The sequence below is a fragment of the Manis pentadactyla genome, chromosome 9, assembly GCF_030020395.1.
Source record: "Manis pentadactyla isolate mManPen7 chromosome 9, mManPen7.hap1, whole genome shotgun sequence".
NCBI classification, from domain to species: Eukaryota; Metazoa; Chordata; class Mammalia; order Pholidota; family Manidae; genus Manis; species Manis pentadactyla.
The window spans coordinates 45,168,888-45,189,313 of NC_080027.1; the positions used below are offsets into that span (position 1 = coordinate 45,168,888).

At 35.7% G+C, this 20,426-nt stretch overlaps 1 protein-coding gene across 1 annotated transcript; it reads left to right on the plus strand.

Annotated features, from left to right (window-relative positions):
* Nucleotides 1-6,192: 6,192 nt before the first annotated feature.
* On the plus strand, nt 6,193-7,152 carry LOC118933127 (olfactory receptor 52N4; the record flags this gene model as incomplete). The annotated part of the gene is made up of 1 exon (XM_036927102.2): nt 6,193-7,152. A coding segment is annotated over one exon (960 nt), but the record flags the coding sequence as incomplete, so codon positions are not given.
* Nucleotides 7,153-20,426: the final 13,274 nt, after the last annotated feature.

Consider the following 20,426-nt stretch of genomic DNA (forward strand, 5'->3'; position numbering starts at 1 on the left):
TTATTATAATCTAATGCACAGTCCATATTTAAATTTTGTCAAGGGTCTTTGGAATGTCCTTTATAGCAATTCTTTCCAGGTTTGGGATCCAGTCCAAGATCAAACACTTCATTTGATTGCCAAATGTTTTCATTTTAATATGGCACATTTACTCATTCTTCTTTGATCTTTGTATTTTTTAAGAGTTCAGGGCAGGTATTTTACAAAATGTCCTTCAATTTGGGATCATCTGGTATTTCCCCATAATCAGTAAGTTGGCCTTAATCAGGATGTGCACCTCTCACATAACCCTTCAGGAGAAACTAACATGGGTAGCTCCATCAGTTATGTTTTTAAAAAACTATTGGTATCATCATGATCATCATTTCAGGTTTATAGCTGATCTAATTTTCCCTAGCTTAATATGTAAGTGTAATAAGTCTAAACTTTTGATGATATTTTATTTTATCCCATCATCATATTCCTTTCTTGCCTTATCCATAATATTATTTTCCTGCTTGACAGCAAGTTTTTTAGACCAGAGGCCATGTTTACATATTTCCTAGCCTAGCTTGGAGAGTAGAAAGATGTTAATAAACAGGAATTAAGTGGAGAGATAAAACAATACATAAATAAAAGAAGAAATTAAAAAATGAAGCAGTGTGTGAATGAAATTCTCTACTTAAATGCTTCTATTTTTCCACAGGGCAGTGGGAAAAAAGGAAATAGAAGTCTGTGATAGATACTAAATCTTAGTTTACATTAAAAATAACTCATATTCAGTTTCATTCTCTACCTTCCCATTTATACATGCTAACACACACACATATGAGATTAGTCACATATATATGTATATCTATATCTATCTATCTATCTATCTATCTATCTATCTATCTATCTATCTATCTATCTATCTATCTATCTATCATCTATCTATCTATCATTATTTGGGCACAAGTTCTTGCTCTTTTTCCTCCTCCCACAGAGGTTAGCTTGATCCCCATACCAGCACCTGTGTCTCTGAAACATTCCCCTGGGCACATCACATATATTTTCCTTTAAAGGCTCAGTTCAATAGTACAGATATCAAGAAATTAGAGGTTATTGGCAGCACATGCACATTTATTCTAGAATTGTATTTTTTTTCCAAGACCCTGAACAGCTGGACCAGTTGCATTCACTTCACTGTTTTGCTTTCCAGAAACTAAGGTATTTTAGACATACAAAGAGGGGATAGTGACAGGATTTATTTATTTATTTGTAAGCTGTAAGATAAAGTGGGGAAGGGTTTTGGGTGTATATGAATTGCTTATTATTTTTCCAGACATAAATCTTTGATTTCATCCACACAATTTGAAGCCAGAAGTGTGTGGGATAGGACGTTCCTAGAAAATGTGTTTCCCAAATACAGCATTACAATTCAGTATAATATCATTATGATTGTGAATATCTGTGTTATTTCTCTTTCCAAATAGGAATCCTTACTTTAGCAGTGGTGGAAGTCTGGTGAATTACTCCCATGACAAAGAGAACTGGGAGACTAGTTAAAAGATAGTGGTCGATCATTAGACCAACGGTCAGATTACTTGTGCTTCTTATCTGTCCTCTTATTCCTTAAAATTATAGTCTAAGTCTCCTGGATTGTATTTGGAGAGATTGGGTAATGACATTGTTCCATTGATTTTGGGTAGCAAAAACTGCATGGAACAAACAATCCTCATATGAAAAGAAGAACAAGAGTCTAAAGGATTGAAGATGGTCAAATAAAAAACTTTTTTTTTTTAACATACAGGGTTTAAGAATGAGGCTAGACAGCAGATGATAATAAAGTTACATTTCATAAGTGATGATAGTCATGAATTGATATTACTGTTTAGTAACCCTGTCTATACACTAGCATAGTATAAGTTAAATATCCTTGCAGAAGAAATTAAGTTCTGATGTATCAAATTATTTTAAATTGGTTTTAAAAAAGAAAATTGCTTAAATTTGTAGTTAATACTTCAATCTTTAACTTAGATCTTGCAGAGCTTTGTAAATGCATTTAAGATGAGACCTAAATTATTAACATCAAATCGATTTTAGTAAAGATACAACCATAAAAAGAAAATTGATGAGTATAAATAAAATTATTGTGTAAGCATAAAGGCAGTTTTAGTGACTAAAGCTATACCTATTGATGAATATTGATGAATATAAATAAAATGTTTTTCTAAGTATTTAAAAAGTACATATTTCAGAAAGCATATTTTCAGTTTTCCATTTAGCAATACTTATGCTTTTCCTAATTTCTCTACCTGCTTCTTACAGATACATAGTTAAAATGTAATAGAGCTAAGGAAACACACTTGGATTAAAAACATAGTGTCTTTTTCTCCAACTCAGGTAATTCTTTGCCTTCAGACATCGTTAAGACACTAACTAATACTGTCCACTTTTGTTAGGAGGTTCTTTTCACTCCAAAAGCTGGGATATCGCATGGCACCCTGCTATTTACAGTGCATACAGAGGTCAGAGCAGATACTAAACATCATAGTTAAGAGATGGTTCAATATGTTAAAGTGGGATAGAGGAAGAACAGAATAATGATCCTAATTGTGCTCTTAAAATGTGGTAGTAAGGTTTAACATCAATTCATTTAATAAAATTATTAAATTTGTTTTTAATAAATTAAAATATACATATGCAATATTCACAACTATATCTTGGCTAATTCTTACAACCTGAAAGCCATATACCTTATGACTTACCGTCAAGGAAGAGAATGTTCCCCGCACTTCACAAGACTCCTACCTCATGCTACCTTCCAGTTTTCATTCTCTCTCATGGAGGGAAAACATGATCCTGTTTCTAGTAGCAAAGATTAGTTGTATTTTATATAAATGGCATCAGACATTGCATACTATTTTGTGTCTAGTTTTTAAAATTAACACTGTGAGATTTATCCATATTATGCATGTAGTTGAATGTTTATTCTTGTGGTTATCTAGAATTTCACTGTGGTAAGGTACCAAAATTTATTTATCCATTCTGATATTAATGGACATTTAGGTATTTTCCAGTCTTAGATTGCTAATATACTGCTAATGTTGAGTTTCTGCTATAAATATGTACAAATTTTTCTTGGGAATTGTTGGTCATATGTTCATCATTACAAGATATGCCAAAAAGAAGTTCCAATCTACACTCCTACCAGGAGTGTATGAGAATTCCAGTTGTTCCATATCCTCACCAATACTTGGGTGTATTTAGCCTTTTCTATTGTAGCTATCTAGTAGGTATTGCTATGTCACGAGAGGTTCAATTTGCATTTATTTTCCTAATGGCTATAATGGCTACTTACATGTTTATTGGTACTTTTTTGCTCCCCTTTGTCAAATTTATAGGTAATCTGTCCTTTCCTACCTGTTTTTCTTATTAATATTGTAGGAGTACTTCAATATATTTTAGATATGAACTTTTCTGTTGGATATGTGCCTTGCAAATAGCTTAGTCTGTGGCTTATTTTCTCATACTTTTAGTAGTGTTTTCAATTAAAAATTTTAATTTTAACTTAACACAAGCTGCCCTTTTTTTTATGGGCAGCATTTTTTGTGTCCTGTTTTCAAATATTTCCCTACTCTAAATATCAAAGAGAATGTGTATTTTTCATTTCACATTTAGCTATAATATTTTCTAAAATTGTTTTTGTGTATGATGTGTTTTAGGGAACAAAGTGTGTTTCTATTTTCCCCACATATTTCCACTGACCCAGTAATATTTATTGAAAATACCATTCTTCTTCACAATCTGCAGTGTTTCCTTTATCTGAAATTAAGTGGCTTAATGTGTGTTTCAGCATTTGATTTCTGGACTCTGTATTTCTTATAATAGTATTTTTATCCATATTGAAAAGGAGGGGTAATTTGCTTTTTAAAGAAGTTGTGTAAATTGCCCACGTGGATACCTTCAGGATTTGGAAAGGTGGGGTTAAGATCTTAATGATATATTTTGTTAAGATTTTTGTTGTATTGACCTGATCTCAGAGGAATTGAAAGGCCAAAAAAACCTCAAATAGAGAACATGAATTACAAAAATCAGTTCTAGAATCCAGGTGTTCTAACAAACTGGTGGAATTTCTACCACATAAGTTGACAGTGTTTCTATGAATGATCAGATATACCATTTCCTATATTTGGTACTAATAGGGTTCTTGAGAAGGTGGTTAATGGAAGCCAGTTTGATTGTTTGGGAAACTCTGTCACAGAGTTCCTTTGATTCTAGTATGTAGAAAGCTTACATCAATTTCTTTTTGCTTTGGAGTCTGTAAGCTAAATGATTATCTGTTGTTCTAACCAGCCTGAATTCCCCATTAATTCTTATTTTGCTTACCTGTGAAACAGAAACTATAATATCTCAAAGGTAATCCCTTCCTTCTTTTGCCCTCCCTTCATAAGAGTAGGTAGAGGAAAGTATCCCTTGAAGGAGGGCTAGGAAGACTATTGGGACTTCTTTACTGCCTAATGTTTTCCAAGCATGAATTAATTCATGACCCTCTGTATTCTTATGAATTTTTTATTATTTATTCCCCATTATCAAAGAATTCCCTATTACTTGATAATTACAAAATCTGTTATGATCTAGCTCCTGGTCAAATTAGCTAGCTTATCACTTGTCCCCTTCACACCAGGGAATTCTTGCAGACTAGATTGTTTGAATTTCTATACTTTTACATGTTGATGCCTCTCTCTGGAATTCTTTTTACAAATGTGTCTCCCTTACAACTATCTTATTGCAGAATACATCTCAAACACCTTCTCTTCAACATAGTCCTTCTTGACAATCATCAACCTCTCCTCCAAACACCCCTCACCACCAACGCACACCCACATTAGGAGTCCAGTGCTCATTTAGCATCTTCCACATACTTCTACTTTAGTTCTTGTTACATTTACTGTGATTATTTGTGTGGATCTTGGTCTCTCCATTGAACTCTGAGTTCCTTAAAGGATGCACTTGTGTCTTGATTCCTATCTATCACATTGTACATGTTCAATAAATATTTATGAGAAATAAAGAGATTACAGAAAAAATGAGATGCCATTTTTCCACCCCAAATACTTAACTTGAAAATGATGTTTACATATAAGTACAGAATTTGAGGTTAGTTCATTTAGCTCTTGGATAAGAAATAAATTTGATGTGTGGTTAGAACTATTAAAAATAAAATTGCATTGTTTTTGTATCCACTAGAACCCAACTAAAATGAATTCCATTGTTAAAGTTATTAAAAATGTAAACCCAAAAGTTCAGAAAGAATAGGTGAAAAAACAATAAAAATTGGAGATGCCAACATATTATTAGATGATAAATATTACTGGAGAAACTAGCATAATTGAGGAAAAATATGTCACTGCCTTTATAAGATAAACTAGTACCAGATAAGCTCAGAGGGTAATACCTGAAGGTAAAACAGGGACACTGATAGAAAGACAGAATGAAAGAAATGACTTATTATTATTGATAGCTTCACCATCCTAAGCAACATGAGTTGCTCACCAGTTATTACTGAAAGTTTATTTTGAGTAGAAGTTTAAAAGCATTCCAATAAATGCATATATACCAGGTGTAGGACAAAAATGAGGTGTACTAAAAGTGAGAAGAGTGAATCAAAAATTTTACTGAATTGTGAGATCCCAGGTTCCATTGAATAACAAATGATCTAATATTTCCAAATGTTTAGCCATCAAAGGTAATAATCAGCCATTAACTAATAATAATAATAATAAAAAGAATCATATATGTTGGGTCATTAATGAGGTGATCAAAGAACTCTAAGATCACATCAATAGGGAAATGTATATAGTTATTAATAAGTAAGTAAGGTGTCCTAACAAAAATCCCTTTAGAGAAGTCACTTGACTATAAATCTGTGAGGATGGGTATCTGTCTTTTTAAAAAATCAGTGTAGAATCAGTGTCTGTCATGAGAACTTGGACTGCTCAATAAGAATTTGTTGAAAGAACAAATGAACAAATCAATCAATACAAAAAAAATAAACCTACTCCCTGGCATTCAGAAAATTTGGTTGCTTGATCATTAAAATGCACTACTTAAAATGTTTAAATGTGAGAGGGAGAGGGAGATAATAACCATAGTCTTTTCTTTTTCTTTTTCTTACTCTAGGAAACTTGACATAAATTTTTCCCACATAAATGTTAAGCCTAACTGGTAATGCTCAATAAATCAGACCTGACCCCAGCCTCATTTATTCTTAATGGGGTCCCAGGACTGGAAGACATGCACATCTGGATATCCTTCCCGTTCTGCTCCATGTATGTTGTGGCCATGGTAGGGAATTGTGGACTCCTCTACCTCATCCACTATGAGGACGCCCTGCACAGGCCAATGTACTACTTCTTGGCCATGCTTTCCTTTACTGACCTTGTCATGTGCTCTAGTACAATACCTAAGACCCTCTGCATCTTCTGGTTTCATCTCAAGGAAATCAGCTTTGATGGCTGTCTGGTCCAGATGTTCCTGGTCCATACCTTCACAGGGATGGAGTCTGGGGTGCTCATGCTTATGGCCCTGGACCGCTACATGGCCATCTGCTACCCTCTGCGCTACTCAACTATCCTCACCAATCCTGTCATTGCAAAGGCTGGGCTCTCCACCTTTCTCAGAGGGATGTTGCTCATCATTCCATTTACTTTCCTCACCAAGTGCCTTCCCTTTTGCAGAGGGCATATAATTCCCCACACCTACTGTGACCACATGTCTGTAGCTAAGTTATCCTGTGGAAATATCAAGGCCAATGTTGTGTATGGCCTGATGGTTGCCCTCCTCATCGGGGGCTTTGACATCCTGTGCATCACAGTCTCCTACACCATGATCCTCCGGGTGGTGGTCAGCCTGTCCTCAGCAGACGCTCGGCAGAAGGCCTTCAGCACCTGCACTGCCCACATCTGTGCCATTGTTTTCTCCTACAGCCCAGCTTTCTTCTCCTTCTTTTCCCACCGCTTTGGGGGCCACACGATCTCTCCATCTTGCCATATCATTGTGGCCAATATTTATCTGCTCTTGCCTCCCACTATGAACCCTGTTGTCTATGGGGTGAAAACCAAGCAGATACGAGACTGTGTCATAAGGATCTTTTCAGGCTCTAAGGGTACCAAATCCCATGGAACATGAGAGGACATTTCTAATGAGAGAGAAGAGCTGTGCTTACACATGAGCTGATAAAGTCTTTTGGGAAGCACTATTCTGGCCACTGAAATGACCTTGCTGAATGGTGCATTTCTAAATCCATGTCTTGAGAACCTCAATTGACCTGCTAACCAACCTTTCTATGATTTTTTTTCCTTCTCATTCCTCGGAAGGATTAGTCTAACAGTCCACATTTCCTAGAAGAAAACCTAATTAGTCCATTTTTCAGTAAAAAATGAATTAAGTGAAAGGAGGTGATTTTATTTCCAAATAGTGATTATAATTTTCAGACTGAGAGCCAGTTGTTACTACACCCCGGAAAGTATGTGCTATATTTTTTAACCACTACTGAAATATCTTTTTTCAGTTTGACTTCTTCCTGAAAAAGAAGCTAGGAAGTATCATATGAAGTTGTTAATGAAGTGAATTTTAAGTCTCTGGGCATCTTAGAAAATATTATTAGGCTGAAAGGTCTCTCCCAGTCAGGCCACAAACATTTCACTGCAAGTTACAGCCGGGCCTTTGACAGTGGGCCTTTGGAAGCAGACAATCAAGAGAGTGAGGTAGATAAATCTCTTAGCCGAATGTAAGAAACAGTAAAACTCTGTTTAAGAACAGCATGAAAAGGGGTCAAAATCAACTTGTTTCCTTTTATGTGAATCAAATAAAATTAAATATCTTTTTCTAATACTTTAGATTCTTCTAAGTCAAACAACTGAGAGATTCAAGGAAATACTACTTTTATGTTAAGGCATTATCTAAGCCAACTATATAAAGAACATAGAATAAACTGAATTATCCTTCTCTCTGTCCAACTTAAAAGAACACATACTATCTCTCCCCAGTGCAGTTCATAATACCCATCGAATCACATTTAATTAGTCCTTCTTCACTACTTCATGTTTTAAAATCCTACAAAACATCTCTACCCCCTAAGATATAATTATATTCCATGTATTATTTCTCTGTCCCACCTCAAAACTTCTAGAAGTGTTGGTCTGTAAACTGGCTTCTATCTACAGTAGGCAGGGAGAGACTGAGGAAAGAGGCAGGCCAGTCAAGTGGGTAGGTAGCAGGTTTAATAAGCAGGGAACTTATATATGAGCCTTGTCTTGGGTGGCTGCATTTCAAGGAGTTTTCTGTACCCACCTGTCAGGATCTTAAAAGTTGTTATAGAGGCCTTAACTGGGTTCAGTCCCACATACTTGTCCAGAAGGTCTCAACAATGCATTACTATCTCAAAGTTGTGTCCTTGAGGCAGCTTGCAGTGTGGGGGAGGCTTTTGGAACATATTCCAAGGACAGGGAAAGGGGTGAGGAGACTGCAGTTGCCTGGGTCCAGCTCAGGGTCAACCAGTGGTCACGTGCTCTCAATTGACTTCCTCCAGCAATAACTTGTCAACGTTCTTTGTCTTTACTGTCTCAACTTGAAATCACTTTTGTCTTTCTGTGATCTTATTCATAACCTGAAATAAGACAATTTCACCAGTGACCTAACAGATGCTCCTCATCCCTAAGAATCAGAGGAATGCAAATCAAAACCACAATGAGATATCACTTCACATCCCATTGGGAAAACAATTATAAAATCAAACAGTTATTGGTGAGGATGTGGAGAAATGAGACCCATGTGCATATCAATGGTAAAATTGTGTGGCTACTATGGAAAACAGTATGGAGATTCCTCAAAAAATTAAAAATAGAAATACTATATGATCCAACAATCCCATTTCTGAGATTTTACCCAAAAGAACTGAAAAGAGGATCTTAATAGGTACAGATACTCCCATGTTTATTGCAGCATTATTCATAATATCTAAGATGCAGATGCAGCATAAATGACAATGGATGGATGAATGGGTAAAGAAATGTGGTATATACATATAATGGGATATTATTCAGGCATGTGCATAAAGACATTGTCATATGGCACAGCATGGATGGACCCTGAAGATCATATGCTGTTTAACCTGAAGATAAATAAACTGGTCACAGAAGGACAAATGCTGTATGATTTCACCTATATGAGGGGCTTACTGTAGTCTAATAGAAGCAGAAAGTAGAATGACAGTTACCTTTATATATTATCATAATATAATGCAATAATATGTATACTATTATATATTATAAAACTATGCATTGCTGATGAAAAAAATTACTCCAATTAAATGGACAGACATAAAATGCTAATGATTGTGAAGATATCCGTTCTCCCCAAACTGATACACAAGTATAATGCAAATCTTATACAAAATTTCAGCAAGACTTTATGTTGATATAAACAAGATTATTCTGAAATTTTTGAGAACATCAAAGGAACTAGAATAGCCAAAACAATTGACAAGATCATACAATGAAGAGAGAGTCTTCATGATTTCAATACTTATAACTACAGGTATTGGCAGAAAATAGGCACACAGATCAATAGAACAGAATAGGGAATCCAGAAATAGACCCCACAAATATGTCCAGATAATTTTTGCAAATATGTTAAAGCAATTTATTTAGGGAAACAGACTTTCAAAATGTCTGCTGGAATAGGTGAGCATCCATAAGCAAACAAAAACAAAACAATCTCTTGACTTAAATCTCCTGATTGTACCTTATACAAAAATCTCACTGATAAAGACATACAAATGGCTGATACATTAAAAATGTTCAACAACATCAGCCATATGAAAAAACAAATTAAAATCAGAATAGAATATTACCATACAGTCATGACAATGGATAAAAGAAAACCCAGTGACATGAAATTCTGATAAGGATATGGAGAAACTGAATCATTAGTAAACAGTTGGTGTGAATGTAAAATTGCACAGCTACTCTGGTAAATATTTTGGCAGTTTCTTAAAAACACAGACCTATCATACAGCTTAGCAGTTACACTCCTGGGCATTCGTCCCAGAATAATGAATATTTGTGTTCCACAAAAACCAGTGAGTGACATGAATGAAAATGGAGAAGTGAAGATATTAAAAAGTTTGTCCATACTAAAAGAAATGGATAAGCTGGAAAAAAAAACTCAGAATCAACTTTCTTCTAACTCCTGGTTCTAATCAAAACCTTGCAGCTATTAGTGGGATCCTTAACCAAGAAAAAAATAGCTTATTCTCAGTAAGAAAGCTTTATGGCATTTTGTAAAACATTGATAAGTCAAATAACATAATTTACGACTTTGATCATTTTATCTATATTTCAGTGGCTTTTAGTACATTTACAATGGTGTGCCACTATCACCACTATCGAATTTCAGAACATCTTAATCATTCCCCCAAAAGCTTATACATTTTTAAATTCATTTTGTTATCATTAATCTACAATTACATGAAGAACATTATGGTTACTAGACTCCCCCTTCACCAAGTCCCCCCCACAAACCCCATTACAGTCACTGTCCATCAGTGTAGTAAGATGCTGTAGAATCATTACTTGTCTTCTCTGTGTTGCACATCCCTCCCTATGTCCCCTTTCTTTTTCCCCGCTCTTATCCCTCCCTTCCCACCCATCCTCCCCAGTCCCTTTCCTTTGGTAACTGTTAGTCCATTCTTAGGTTCTGTGAGTCTGCTGCTGTTTTGTTCCTTCAGTTTTTTATTTATTTATTTAATTTTATTTTTAAAAATTTTGTTATCATTAATCTACAATTACATGAAGAACATTATGGTTACTAGACTCCCCCCTTCACCGAGTCCCCCCAACAAACCCCATTACAGTCACTGTCCATCAGCATAGTAAGATGTTGTAGAATCACTACTTGTCTTCTCTGTGTTGCACAGCCCTCCCATTTCCCCCACTGCCCACATTATACATGCTAATCATAATACCCCCTTTCTTCTTCCCTGCCCTTATCCCTCCCTACCCTCCCATTCTCCCCAGTCTCTTTCCCTTTGGTAACTGTTAGTCCATTCTTGGGTTCTGTGATTCTGCTGCTGTTTTGTTCCTTCAGTTTTTCTTTGTTCTCATACTCCACAGATGAGTGAAATCATTTGGTATTTGTCTTTCTCCACTTGGCTTATTTCACTGAGGATAATACCCTCTAGCTCCATCCATGTTGTTGCAAATGGTAGGATTCATTTTCTTCTTATGGCTGAGTAATATTCCATTGTGTATATGTACCACATCTTCTTTATCCATTCATTTACTGATGGACGCTTTGGTTGCTTCCATTTCTTGGCTATTGTAAATAGTGCTGTGATAAACATAGGGGTGCATCTGTCTTTTTCAAACTGGAGTGCTGCATTCTTAGGGTAAATTCCTAGAAGTGTAATTCCTGGGTCAAATGGTATTTCTATTTTGAGCTTTCTGAGGACCCTCCATACTGTTTCCACAATGGCTGAACTAATTTACATTCCCACCAGCAGTGTAGGAGGGTTCCCTTTTCTCAACAACCTTGCCAATATTTGTTGTTGTTTGTCTTTTGGATGGTGGCCATCCTTACTGGTGTGAGGTGATATCTCATTGTGGTTTTAATTTGCATTTCTCTGATGACCAGCAATGTGGAGCATCTTTTCATGTGTCTGTTGACCAACTAAATTTCTTCTTTGGAGAACTGTTCAGCTTCTCTGCTCATTTTTTAATTGGATTATTTGCTTTTTGTTTGTTGAGGAGTGTGAGCTCTTTATATATTTTGGATGTCACCACTTTATCGGATCTGTCATTTACGAATATATTCTCCCATACTGTAGGGTACCTATTTGTTCTATTGATGGTGTCCTTTGCTGTACAGAAGCTTTTCAGCTTGATATAGTCCCACTTGTTCATTTTTGCTTTTGTTTCCCTTGCCTGGGGAGATATGTTCATGAAGAAGTTGCTTATGTTTATGTCCAAGAGATTTTCACCTATGTTTTTTTCTAAGAGTTTTATGGTTTCATGACTTACATTCAGATCTTTGATCCATTTTGAATTTACTTTGTATAGGGGGTTAGACTGTGATCCAGTTTCATTCTCTTACATGTAGCTGTCCAGTTTTGCCAGCACCATCTGTTGAAGAGACTGTCATTTCCCCATTGTATGTCCATGGCTCCTTTATCATATATTAATTGACCATATATGTTTGGGTTAATGTCTGGAGTCTCTGTTCTGTTCCACTGGTCTGTGGCTCTGTTCTTGTGTCAGTACCAAACTGTCTTGATTACTGTGGCTTTGTAGTAGAGCTCGAAGTTGGGGAGTGACATCCCCCCACTTTATTTCTCCTTCTCAGGATTGCTTTGGCTCTTCAGGGTCTTTGGTGTTTCCATATGAATTTTTGAACTGTTTGTTCCAGTTCATTGAAGAATGCTGTTGTTAATTTGATAGGGATTGCATCAAATCTGTATATTGCTTTGGGCAGGATGGCCATTTTGACGATATTAATTCTTCCTAGCCAAGAGCATAGGATGAGTTTCCATTTGTTAGTGTTCTCTTTAATTTCTCTTAAGAGTGTCTTATAGTTTTCAGGGTATAGGTCTTTCACTTCTTTGGTTAGGTTTATTCCTAGGTATTTTATTCTTTTTGATGCTATTGTGAATGGAATTGTTTTCCTGATTTCTCTCTCTGCTAGCTCATTGTTAGTGTATATGAAAGCCACAGATTTCTGTATATGAATTTTGTATCCTGCAACTTTGCTGTATTCCGATATTAGTTCTAGTAGTTTTGGAGTGGAGTCTTTAGGGTTTTTTATGTACAGTATCATGTCATTTGCAAATAGTGACAGCTTAACCTCTTTTTAACTAATTTGGAGTCCTTGTATTTCTTTGTTTTGTGTGATTGCCATGGCTAGGACCTCCAGTACTATGTTGAAAAACAGTGGGGAGAGTGGGCATCCCTGTCTTGTTCCCCATCTCAGAGGAAAACCTTTCAGCTCCTCACTGTTCAGTATGATGTTGGCTGTGGGTTTATGATATGTGGCCTTTATTATGTTGAGGTACTTGCCCTCTATTCCCATTTTGCTGAGAGTTTTTATCATGAATGGATGTTGAATTTTGTCAAATGCTTTTTCAGCATCTATGGAGATTATCATGTGGTTTTTGTCCTTCTTTTTGTTTATGTGGTGGATGATGTTGATGGATTTTCGAATGTTGTACCATCCTTGCATCCCTGGGATGAATCCCACTTGGTCATGGTGTATGATCCTTGTGACGTATTTTTGAGTTTGGTTTGCTAATATTTTGTTGAGTGTTTTTGCATCTATGTTCATCAGTGATATTGGTCTGTAATTTTATTTTTTGGTGAGGTCCTTGCTTGGTTTTGGTATTAGGGTGATGTTGGCTTCATAGAATGAGTTTGGGAGTATTCCCTCCTCTTCTATTTTTTGGAAAACTTTAAGGAGAGTGGGTATTATGTCTTCTCTGTATGTCTGATAAAATTCTGAGGTAAATCCATCTGGCCCAGGGTTTTGTTCTTGGGTAGTTTTTTGATTACTGCTTCAATTTCTCTGCTGGTCATTGGTTTGTTTAGATTTTGTGTTTGTTCCTTGATCAGTCTTAGAAGGTTGTATTTTTCTAGGAAGTTGTCCATTTCTTCAAGGTTTTCCAGCTTGTTAGCATATAGGTTTTCATAGTAGTCTCTAATAATTCTTTGTATTTCTATGAGGTCCATCGTGATTGTTTCCTTCCTCGTTTCTGATTCGGTTGATGTGTGTTGATTCTCTTTTTCTCTTAATAAGTCTGGCTAGAGGCTTATCTATTTTGTTTATTTTCTCAAAGAACCAGCTCTTGGTTTCATTGATTTTTGCTATTGTTTTATTCTTCTCAATTTTATTTATTTCTTCTCTGATCTTTATTATGTCCCTCCTTCTGCTGACTTTAGGCCTCATTTGTTCTTCTTTTTCCAATTTCTATAATTGTGATGTTAGACTATTCATTTGGGTTTGTTTTTCCTTCTTTAAATACGCCTGGTTTGCTTTTTACTTTCCTCTTAAGACTGCTTTCACTGCGTCCCACAGAAGTTGGGGCTTTGTTTTGTTTTGTTGTCATTTGTTTCCATACAGTGCTTGATCTCTATTTTAATTTGGTCATTGATCCATTGATTATTTAGGAGCGTGTTGTTAAGCCTCCATGTGTTTGTGGGCCTTTTTGTTTTCTTTGTACAATTTATTTCTAGTTTTATACCTTTGTGGTCTGAAAAGTTGGTTGGTAGAATTTAAATCTTTTTGAATTTACTGAGGCTCTTTTTGTGGCCTAGTATGTGGTCTATTCTGGAGAATGTTCCATGTGCACTTGAGAAGAATGTGTATGCTGTTGCTTTTGAATGTAGAGTTCTATAGATTTCTATTAGGTCCATCTGTTCTATTGTGTTATTCAGTGCCTCTGTGTCCTTACTTATTTTCTGTCTGGTGGATCTGTCCTTTGGAGTGAATGGTGTGTTGAAGTCTCCTAAAATGAATATATTGCATTCTATTTCCTCCTTTAGTTCTGTTAATATTTGTTTCACATATGCTGGTGCTCCTGTGTTGGGTGCATATATATTTTATAATGGTTATATCCTCTTGTTGGACCAAGCCCATTATCATTATGTAATGTCCTTCTTTATCTCTTGTTACTTTCTTTGTTTTGAAGTCTCTTTTGTCTGATACTAGTACTGCAACACCTGCTTTTCTCTCCCTGTTGTTTGCATGAAATATCTTTTTCCATCCCTTGAGTTTTATTCTGTGCATGTCTTTGGGTTTGAGGTGAATCTCTTGTAAGCAGCATATAGATGGCTCTTGTTTTTTTATCCATTCAGTGACTGTATGTCTTTTGATTGGTGCATTCAGTGCATTTACATTTAGGGTGATTATCAATAGGTATGTTCTTATTGCCATTGCAGGCTGTAGATTCTTGGTTACCAAGGGTTCAAGGTTAATTTCCTTACTATCTGGGAGTCTAACTTAACTCACTTAGTATGCTGTTACAAACACAATCTAAAGCTTCTTTTCTGTTTCTCCTCCTTTTTCTTCCTCCTCCATTCTTCATATATTAGGTATCATATTCTGTACTTTTTGTCTATCCCTTGATTGATTTTGGGGATAGTTTATTTAATTTTACATTTGCTTGGTAATTAGCTGTTCTACTTTCTTTACTGTGGTTTTATTACCTCTGGTGACAGCTATTTAATCTTAGGAACACTTCCATCTATAGCATTTCCTCCAAAATAGACTGTAGAGATGGTTTGTGGGAGGTAAATTCTCTCAGCTTTTACTTATCTGGAAATTGTTTAAGCCCTCCTTCAAATTTAAATGATAATCTTGCTGGATAAAGTAATCTTGGTTCCAGGCCCATCTGCTTCATGGTATTTAATACATCATGCCACTCCTTTCTGGCCTGTAAGGTTTCTGTTGAGAAGTCTGATGTTAGCCTGATGGGCTTTCCTTTGTATGTGACCTTATTTGTATCTCTGGCTGCTTTTAACAGTCTGTCCTTATCCTTCATCTTTCCCATTTTAATTACTATGTGTCTTGGTGTTGTCTTCCTTGGGTCCCTTGTGTTGGGAGATCTGTGGATCCCCATGGCCTGAGAGACTTTCTCCTTCCCCAGATTGGGGAAGTTTTCAGCAACTACCTCCTCCAAGACACTTTCTATCCCTCTCTCTCTCTCTTCTTCTGGTATCCCTATAATGTGAACATTGTTCCATTTGGATTGGTCACACAGTTCTCTCAATATCCTTTCATTCTTGGAGATGCTTTTTTCTCCCTGTGCCTCAGCTTCTTTGTATTCTTCTTCTCTAGTTTCTATTTCATTTATCTTCTCCTCCACCGTATCCAACCTGCTTTTAATACCCTCCATCGTGCTCTTCAATGATTGGATCTCCGACCTGTGTTCATTCCTGAGTTCTTGGATATCTTTCTGTACCTCCATTAGCATGTTGATGATTTTTATTTATTTTGAACTCCCTTTCAGGAAGAGTCGTAAGGTCCATGTTATTTAAATCTCTCTCTGGGGTTATATTAATTTTACTCTGGACCAGGTTCCTTTGGCGTTTTATATTTGTGTATGGCGCCCTCTAGTGTCCAGAAGCTGTATTCTGGAGCTGCTCAGCCCCTGAAGCAATGTTGGGGGTCGCAGGGAGTAGTATTCGTGCCTGGGGGGAGAAAAGAGCTGTTCCCCATCTCCCTGCTGCTGTGCCTGTCTCCACTGCCTGAGCCAGTGGGCCGAGCACACAGGTATAAACTTTTGTCCCAGAGTAGCTGGATATGGATCCCTGCTTTCCACAAATGGCCAGAATCCCAGTCTCTCCAGGAACTCCACCTGTCCCAGCTTTCCAACCCTGTAATCAGAAGAGTATGATGAAAGCACCATGAAATAAATGTAGGTTTGTGCTCCCAGTGCAGATCTCCGGAGCTAGGTATTCAGCAGTCCCAAGCCTTCCACTCCCTCCCTGCTCAGTTTCTCTTCCTCTCGCAGTGAGCTGGGGTGGGGGAGGGGCTCGGGTCCCGTGGAGCCACAGCTCTGGTACGTTACCCCGTTCGCTGAGGTCTGCTCTTTTCTCCAGGTGTGTTCAGTCTGGCGCCATCCTCTTTCCTGTTGCTCTCTCAGGACTAGTTTCACCAACTGTATTTTCCAATTGTATCCAGTTTTAAGAGGAAGCCTCTGTCTCTCCTCTCACACCGCCATCTTTTAAGGAGATCAAAAGCTTATACATTTTAAGCAGCTCCTTCCTCTAACTCCTTCTAGCTTTCTGTTCTATGGATCTGCTTATTTTTAATATTTTATACAAATGGAATAATACATCACATGTCTATTTGTCTCTGGATCCTTTGACCTAGCATAAAGTTTTCAGTTTCATCTAATTTGATCCTATTCTCATAGTTCCTACTTTGACTTTGGGAGTAGTAAGTACTTAATACAGTATTTAATTAGAAGTATTTAATGAAAAAGAAACGAATAATAGAAGAAATGGATGAATGTGTGAATGTCTAAAATACTCTGTACTTAAGTGCTTTCACCATGTGTCCTACAAGCCTTACCTAGAAAGAAACAATACTCTGCAATAAATATAAAAATCACTTCCTTTCATTAAAATTAATTTGTGGTCATTTTAACTCTTCTCCATTAATACATGCTCACACACAATCACACACATATAGATACATGCATATGAAATAATTCACTAAGTATCATCATACAGCAGTGAGAATGGAAAGCTTCCATTTTTTCCATCTCTCACTGGTTTAACTTAATTCTACCCAAGTGCTTGTAGTCTCTAATGTTTCAAAGCATCCCCTTGGGATATATACATTTTTCTTAAACACCCAGTTCAATAGTCCAGATATCTCAGGATTTAGAAATTGAGGGCTGTGCATGTACATATATTGTAGAATTGTGATGTTTTTCGACCAAGATCCTGAACACCTGCATCATGTTGCATTGAGCTCGCTGTTTTGCTATCCAGTAACTAAGTTATTAAAGGACACACCAATGTGAGACTACTGGCAGGATTTTTCTTAAAGCAGAATGATAAAGTAGAGAGCTGTTTTAAATGCATAGGAATTACAATATTCTCAAAAACAGAGATCAGATTCTATTTACCATGTTTGAAGGCAAAAGTGTTGTGGGAGGTTAGAAACTGTTTAATTCTCCAATTCTCAGAGTACAATTCAGTGCAACTTTCCATTATGATAATGAACATCTATGTTGTTTTTCTACTGAGTAGGAATGCTTGGTTCTGTTGTAGTGGAGGTCGGCTAGGAATCAGCCTCACAACGAGAAGAACTGGAACAGCTAGAGCAGGGCTCCTGGTCTTGGTCGAATACTCTAGCTTCTTACCTGCCCTCACATTTTTCCTCTGAATGAGTCTAATGTACTTGGATCATTTCTAGGGAGACTTAGTCAAGACTGTATTTCATTCATTTTAGATAATGCTTGCCTGGAGGGACACATTGTCATATGAAGAGAAGACCATGGGTTTTAAAAACTGAGGACAGTCTAGTGAGAAAACAAAACACTTACTGTCTATGGGGTTTTGGAATGACAATAGATAACATATGATATCAAAATTGCACTTTATAAATGTTCACATTCATTTGCTAATGTTACTATTCCAAGACAACTGCCCACACCCACAACATAGTATTAGTTAACTTTCTTTGTGAGAAAAATTAAATTATAATGTATTAGAATAATTTTAAATTTGTTCTGGAAAATTCGTATTTATTTTGTGCTTAATACTGTATTACCTTCTTAGAAGTATGGATCACTGAATATTTTGCAGATGTACTGAAAATGGGACCTAAGATTATTTTGTAACAAGAAAGTCTGTATTAAAACTAAAGATATAACTATAAAAGAAAACTCAAAGGATATAAACAAGTTCTTTATCTCATGTATAGGAAAACAGTCTTCAGAATATAGCACAAGTATACCAGAAATGTATTGCGTATTTCAAAACATGGATACCTATACTTCCCTAATTGATCTACTTGCTTCTGTTACATGGATACAGAGTTAAGAGTTGGCTATTTGAATGTATTAAGAAGGAGAAATGAGTAGTGATTAATTTTATTCAACACTTTATGACAATTTGTTATACACTAGCCAAATATTTATCAAAAATAAACTTCAATGTCTATTTTATTTTAATGGTAATCATATATATGGATAAACATACATGCACATATATACATATATATGATTGTATAACTTTTTTCTTTCTTATAATGATATCTGTGAAAGAAATCTAAAAAAATATTATGTGTATTCAAAGATAAAGTACATATTTATAAACCTGACCAATAGAAACCTGATGGAAATTTTGGTATTCATGCAAACAAAATTCTTATACTGTAAACCCATAATGTTCTTTTTTACCAAAACGCAATTTGTAAGGCTTTTGTTAGCTTTCCATTATTAGTTGAAGGCCCCACCAATGACGCTAAAATAAGAAATTGAGTATCTGCTAATAAGCGGAGATATAATTTGAGTGATTGCCCCATTTTTAAAACTTCTACTCTGCACTAATGCAGTCCAAAAGTATTATCTCACTATTCTCTAAAGTTTTGGTTGTGGAGAAATGTTGCTGAACCTACAGATGAAACAGTTTGGTTTATCAACATTAATTACACTGTGTCAAGTCTTCCTTTTATTTTTCCCAAAAGTGATGGTGATCCAACATTTTCTTTGTTTTGTTTCTATGTTGTCTGAAATTAATATTTTCTCACAAATTTTTAGTATGTTTTCTGTTTATAAAAAAATTGTGTGCATACTTCGAGTGTGGTCTTTTTTCTTCAGACATACCTCTTTTTAAAAATATGGATGCTTTTAAAAAGTCATTCTGAATTAAGACCAATTTGTTGTGTAGTTTGAGTAACTGATCCTTATTTTTCAAACCAATATATTTATTTTGCTTAGTACATTATTTTTTCTGCTTTCTTGGGATTTCCTTTGTTTTCTCTATTTTATAATTTCTTTATGAAATTTGTGAATTCCGGTGATTTATGTAGATGTTATGTTTTTTTCTTCTGGTTGTTCCCCTGTGCTTTCCAAGTAATAATATTTAGACTACAGCATTTAATTTAATAATGCTTAAAGTCAAGTAAAAACTATGCTTTACTATTTCATTTAATCGGTTCTCCATTCAAAAATATTTATTGATACCTTGCTATACGCTGTAGGTAAAAATACAATCTGTCTTAATATAAGGGTTTTTTTTTTTTTTTTTTAGATAATTATTTTTTATTGAAGGGTAGTTGACACACAGTATTACATTACATTAGTTTCAGGTGTACAACACAGTGATTCAACATTTATATACATGATAATTCTAAGTACCAGCTATCACCATACCAAGTTGTTACAATATTTTGACTATATTCCTTATGCTATACATTACATCCCGGTTGCTTATTTATTTTACAATTGGAAGTGTGTACTTTTTCTTGGTTGTTGTTGTTAGGGCATCTCTCATATTTATTGATCAAATGGTTGTTAACAACAATAAAATTCCGTATAGGGGAGTCAATGCTCAATGCACAATCATTAATCCACCCCAAGCCTAATTTTCGTCAGTCTCCAATCTTCTGAAGCATAACGAACAAGTTCTTACGTGGAGAACAAATTCTTACATAGTGAATAAGTTACATGGTGAACAGTACAAGGGCAGTCATCACAGAAACTTTTGGTTTTGCTCATGCATTATGAACTATAAACAGTTCAAATATGAATACACATTTGATTTTTATACTTGATTTATATGTGGATACCACATTCCTCTCTTTATTATTTTTAATAAGATGCTGAAGTGGTAGGTAGATACAAGATAAAGGTAGAAAACATAGTTTAGTGTTGTAAGAGAGCAAATGTAGATGAT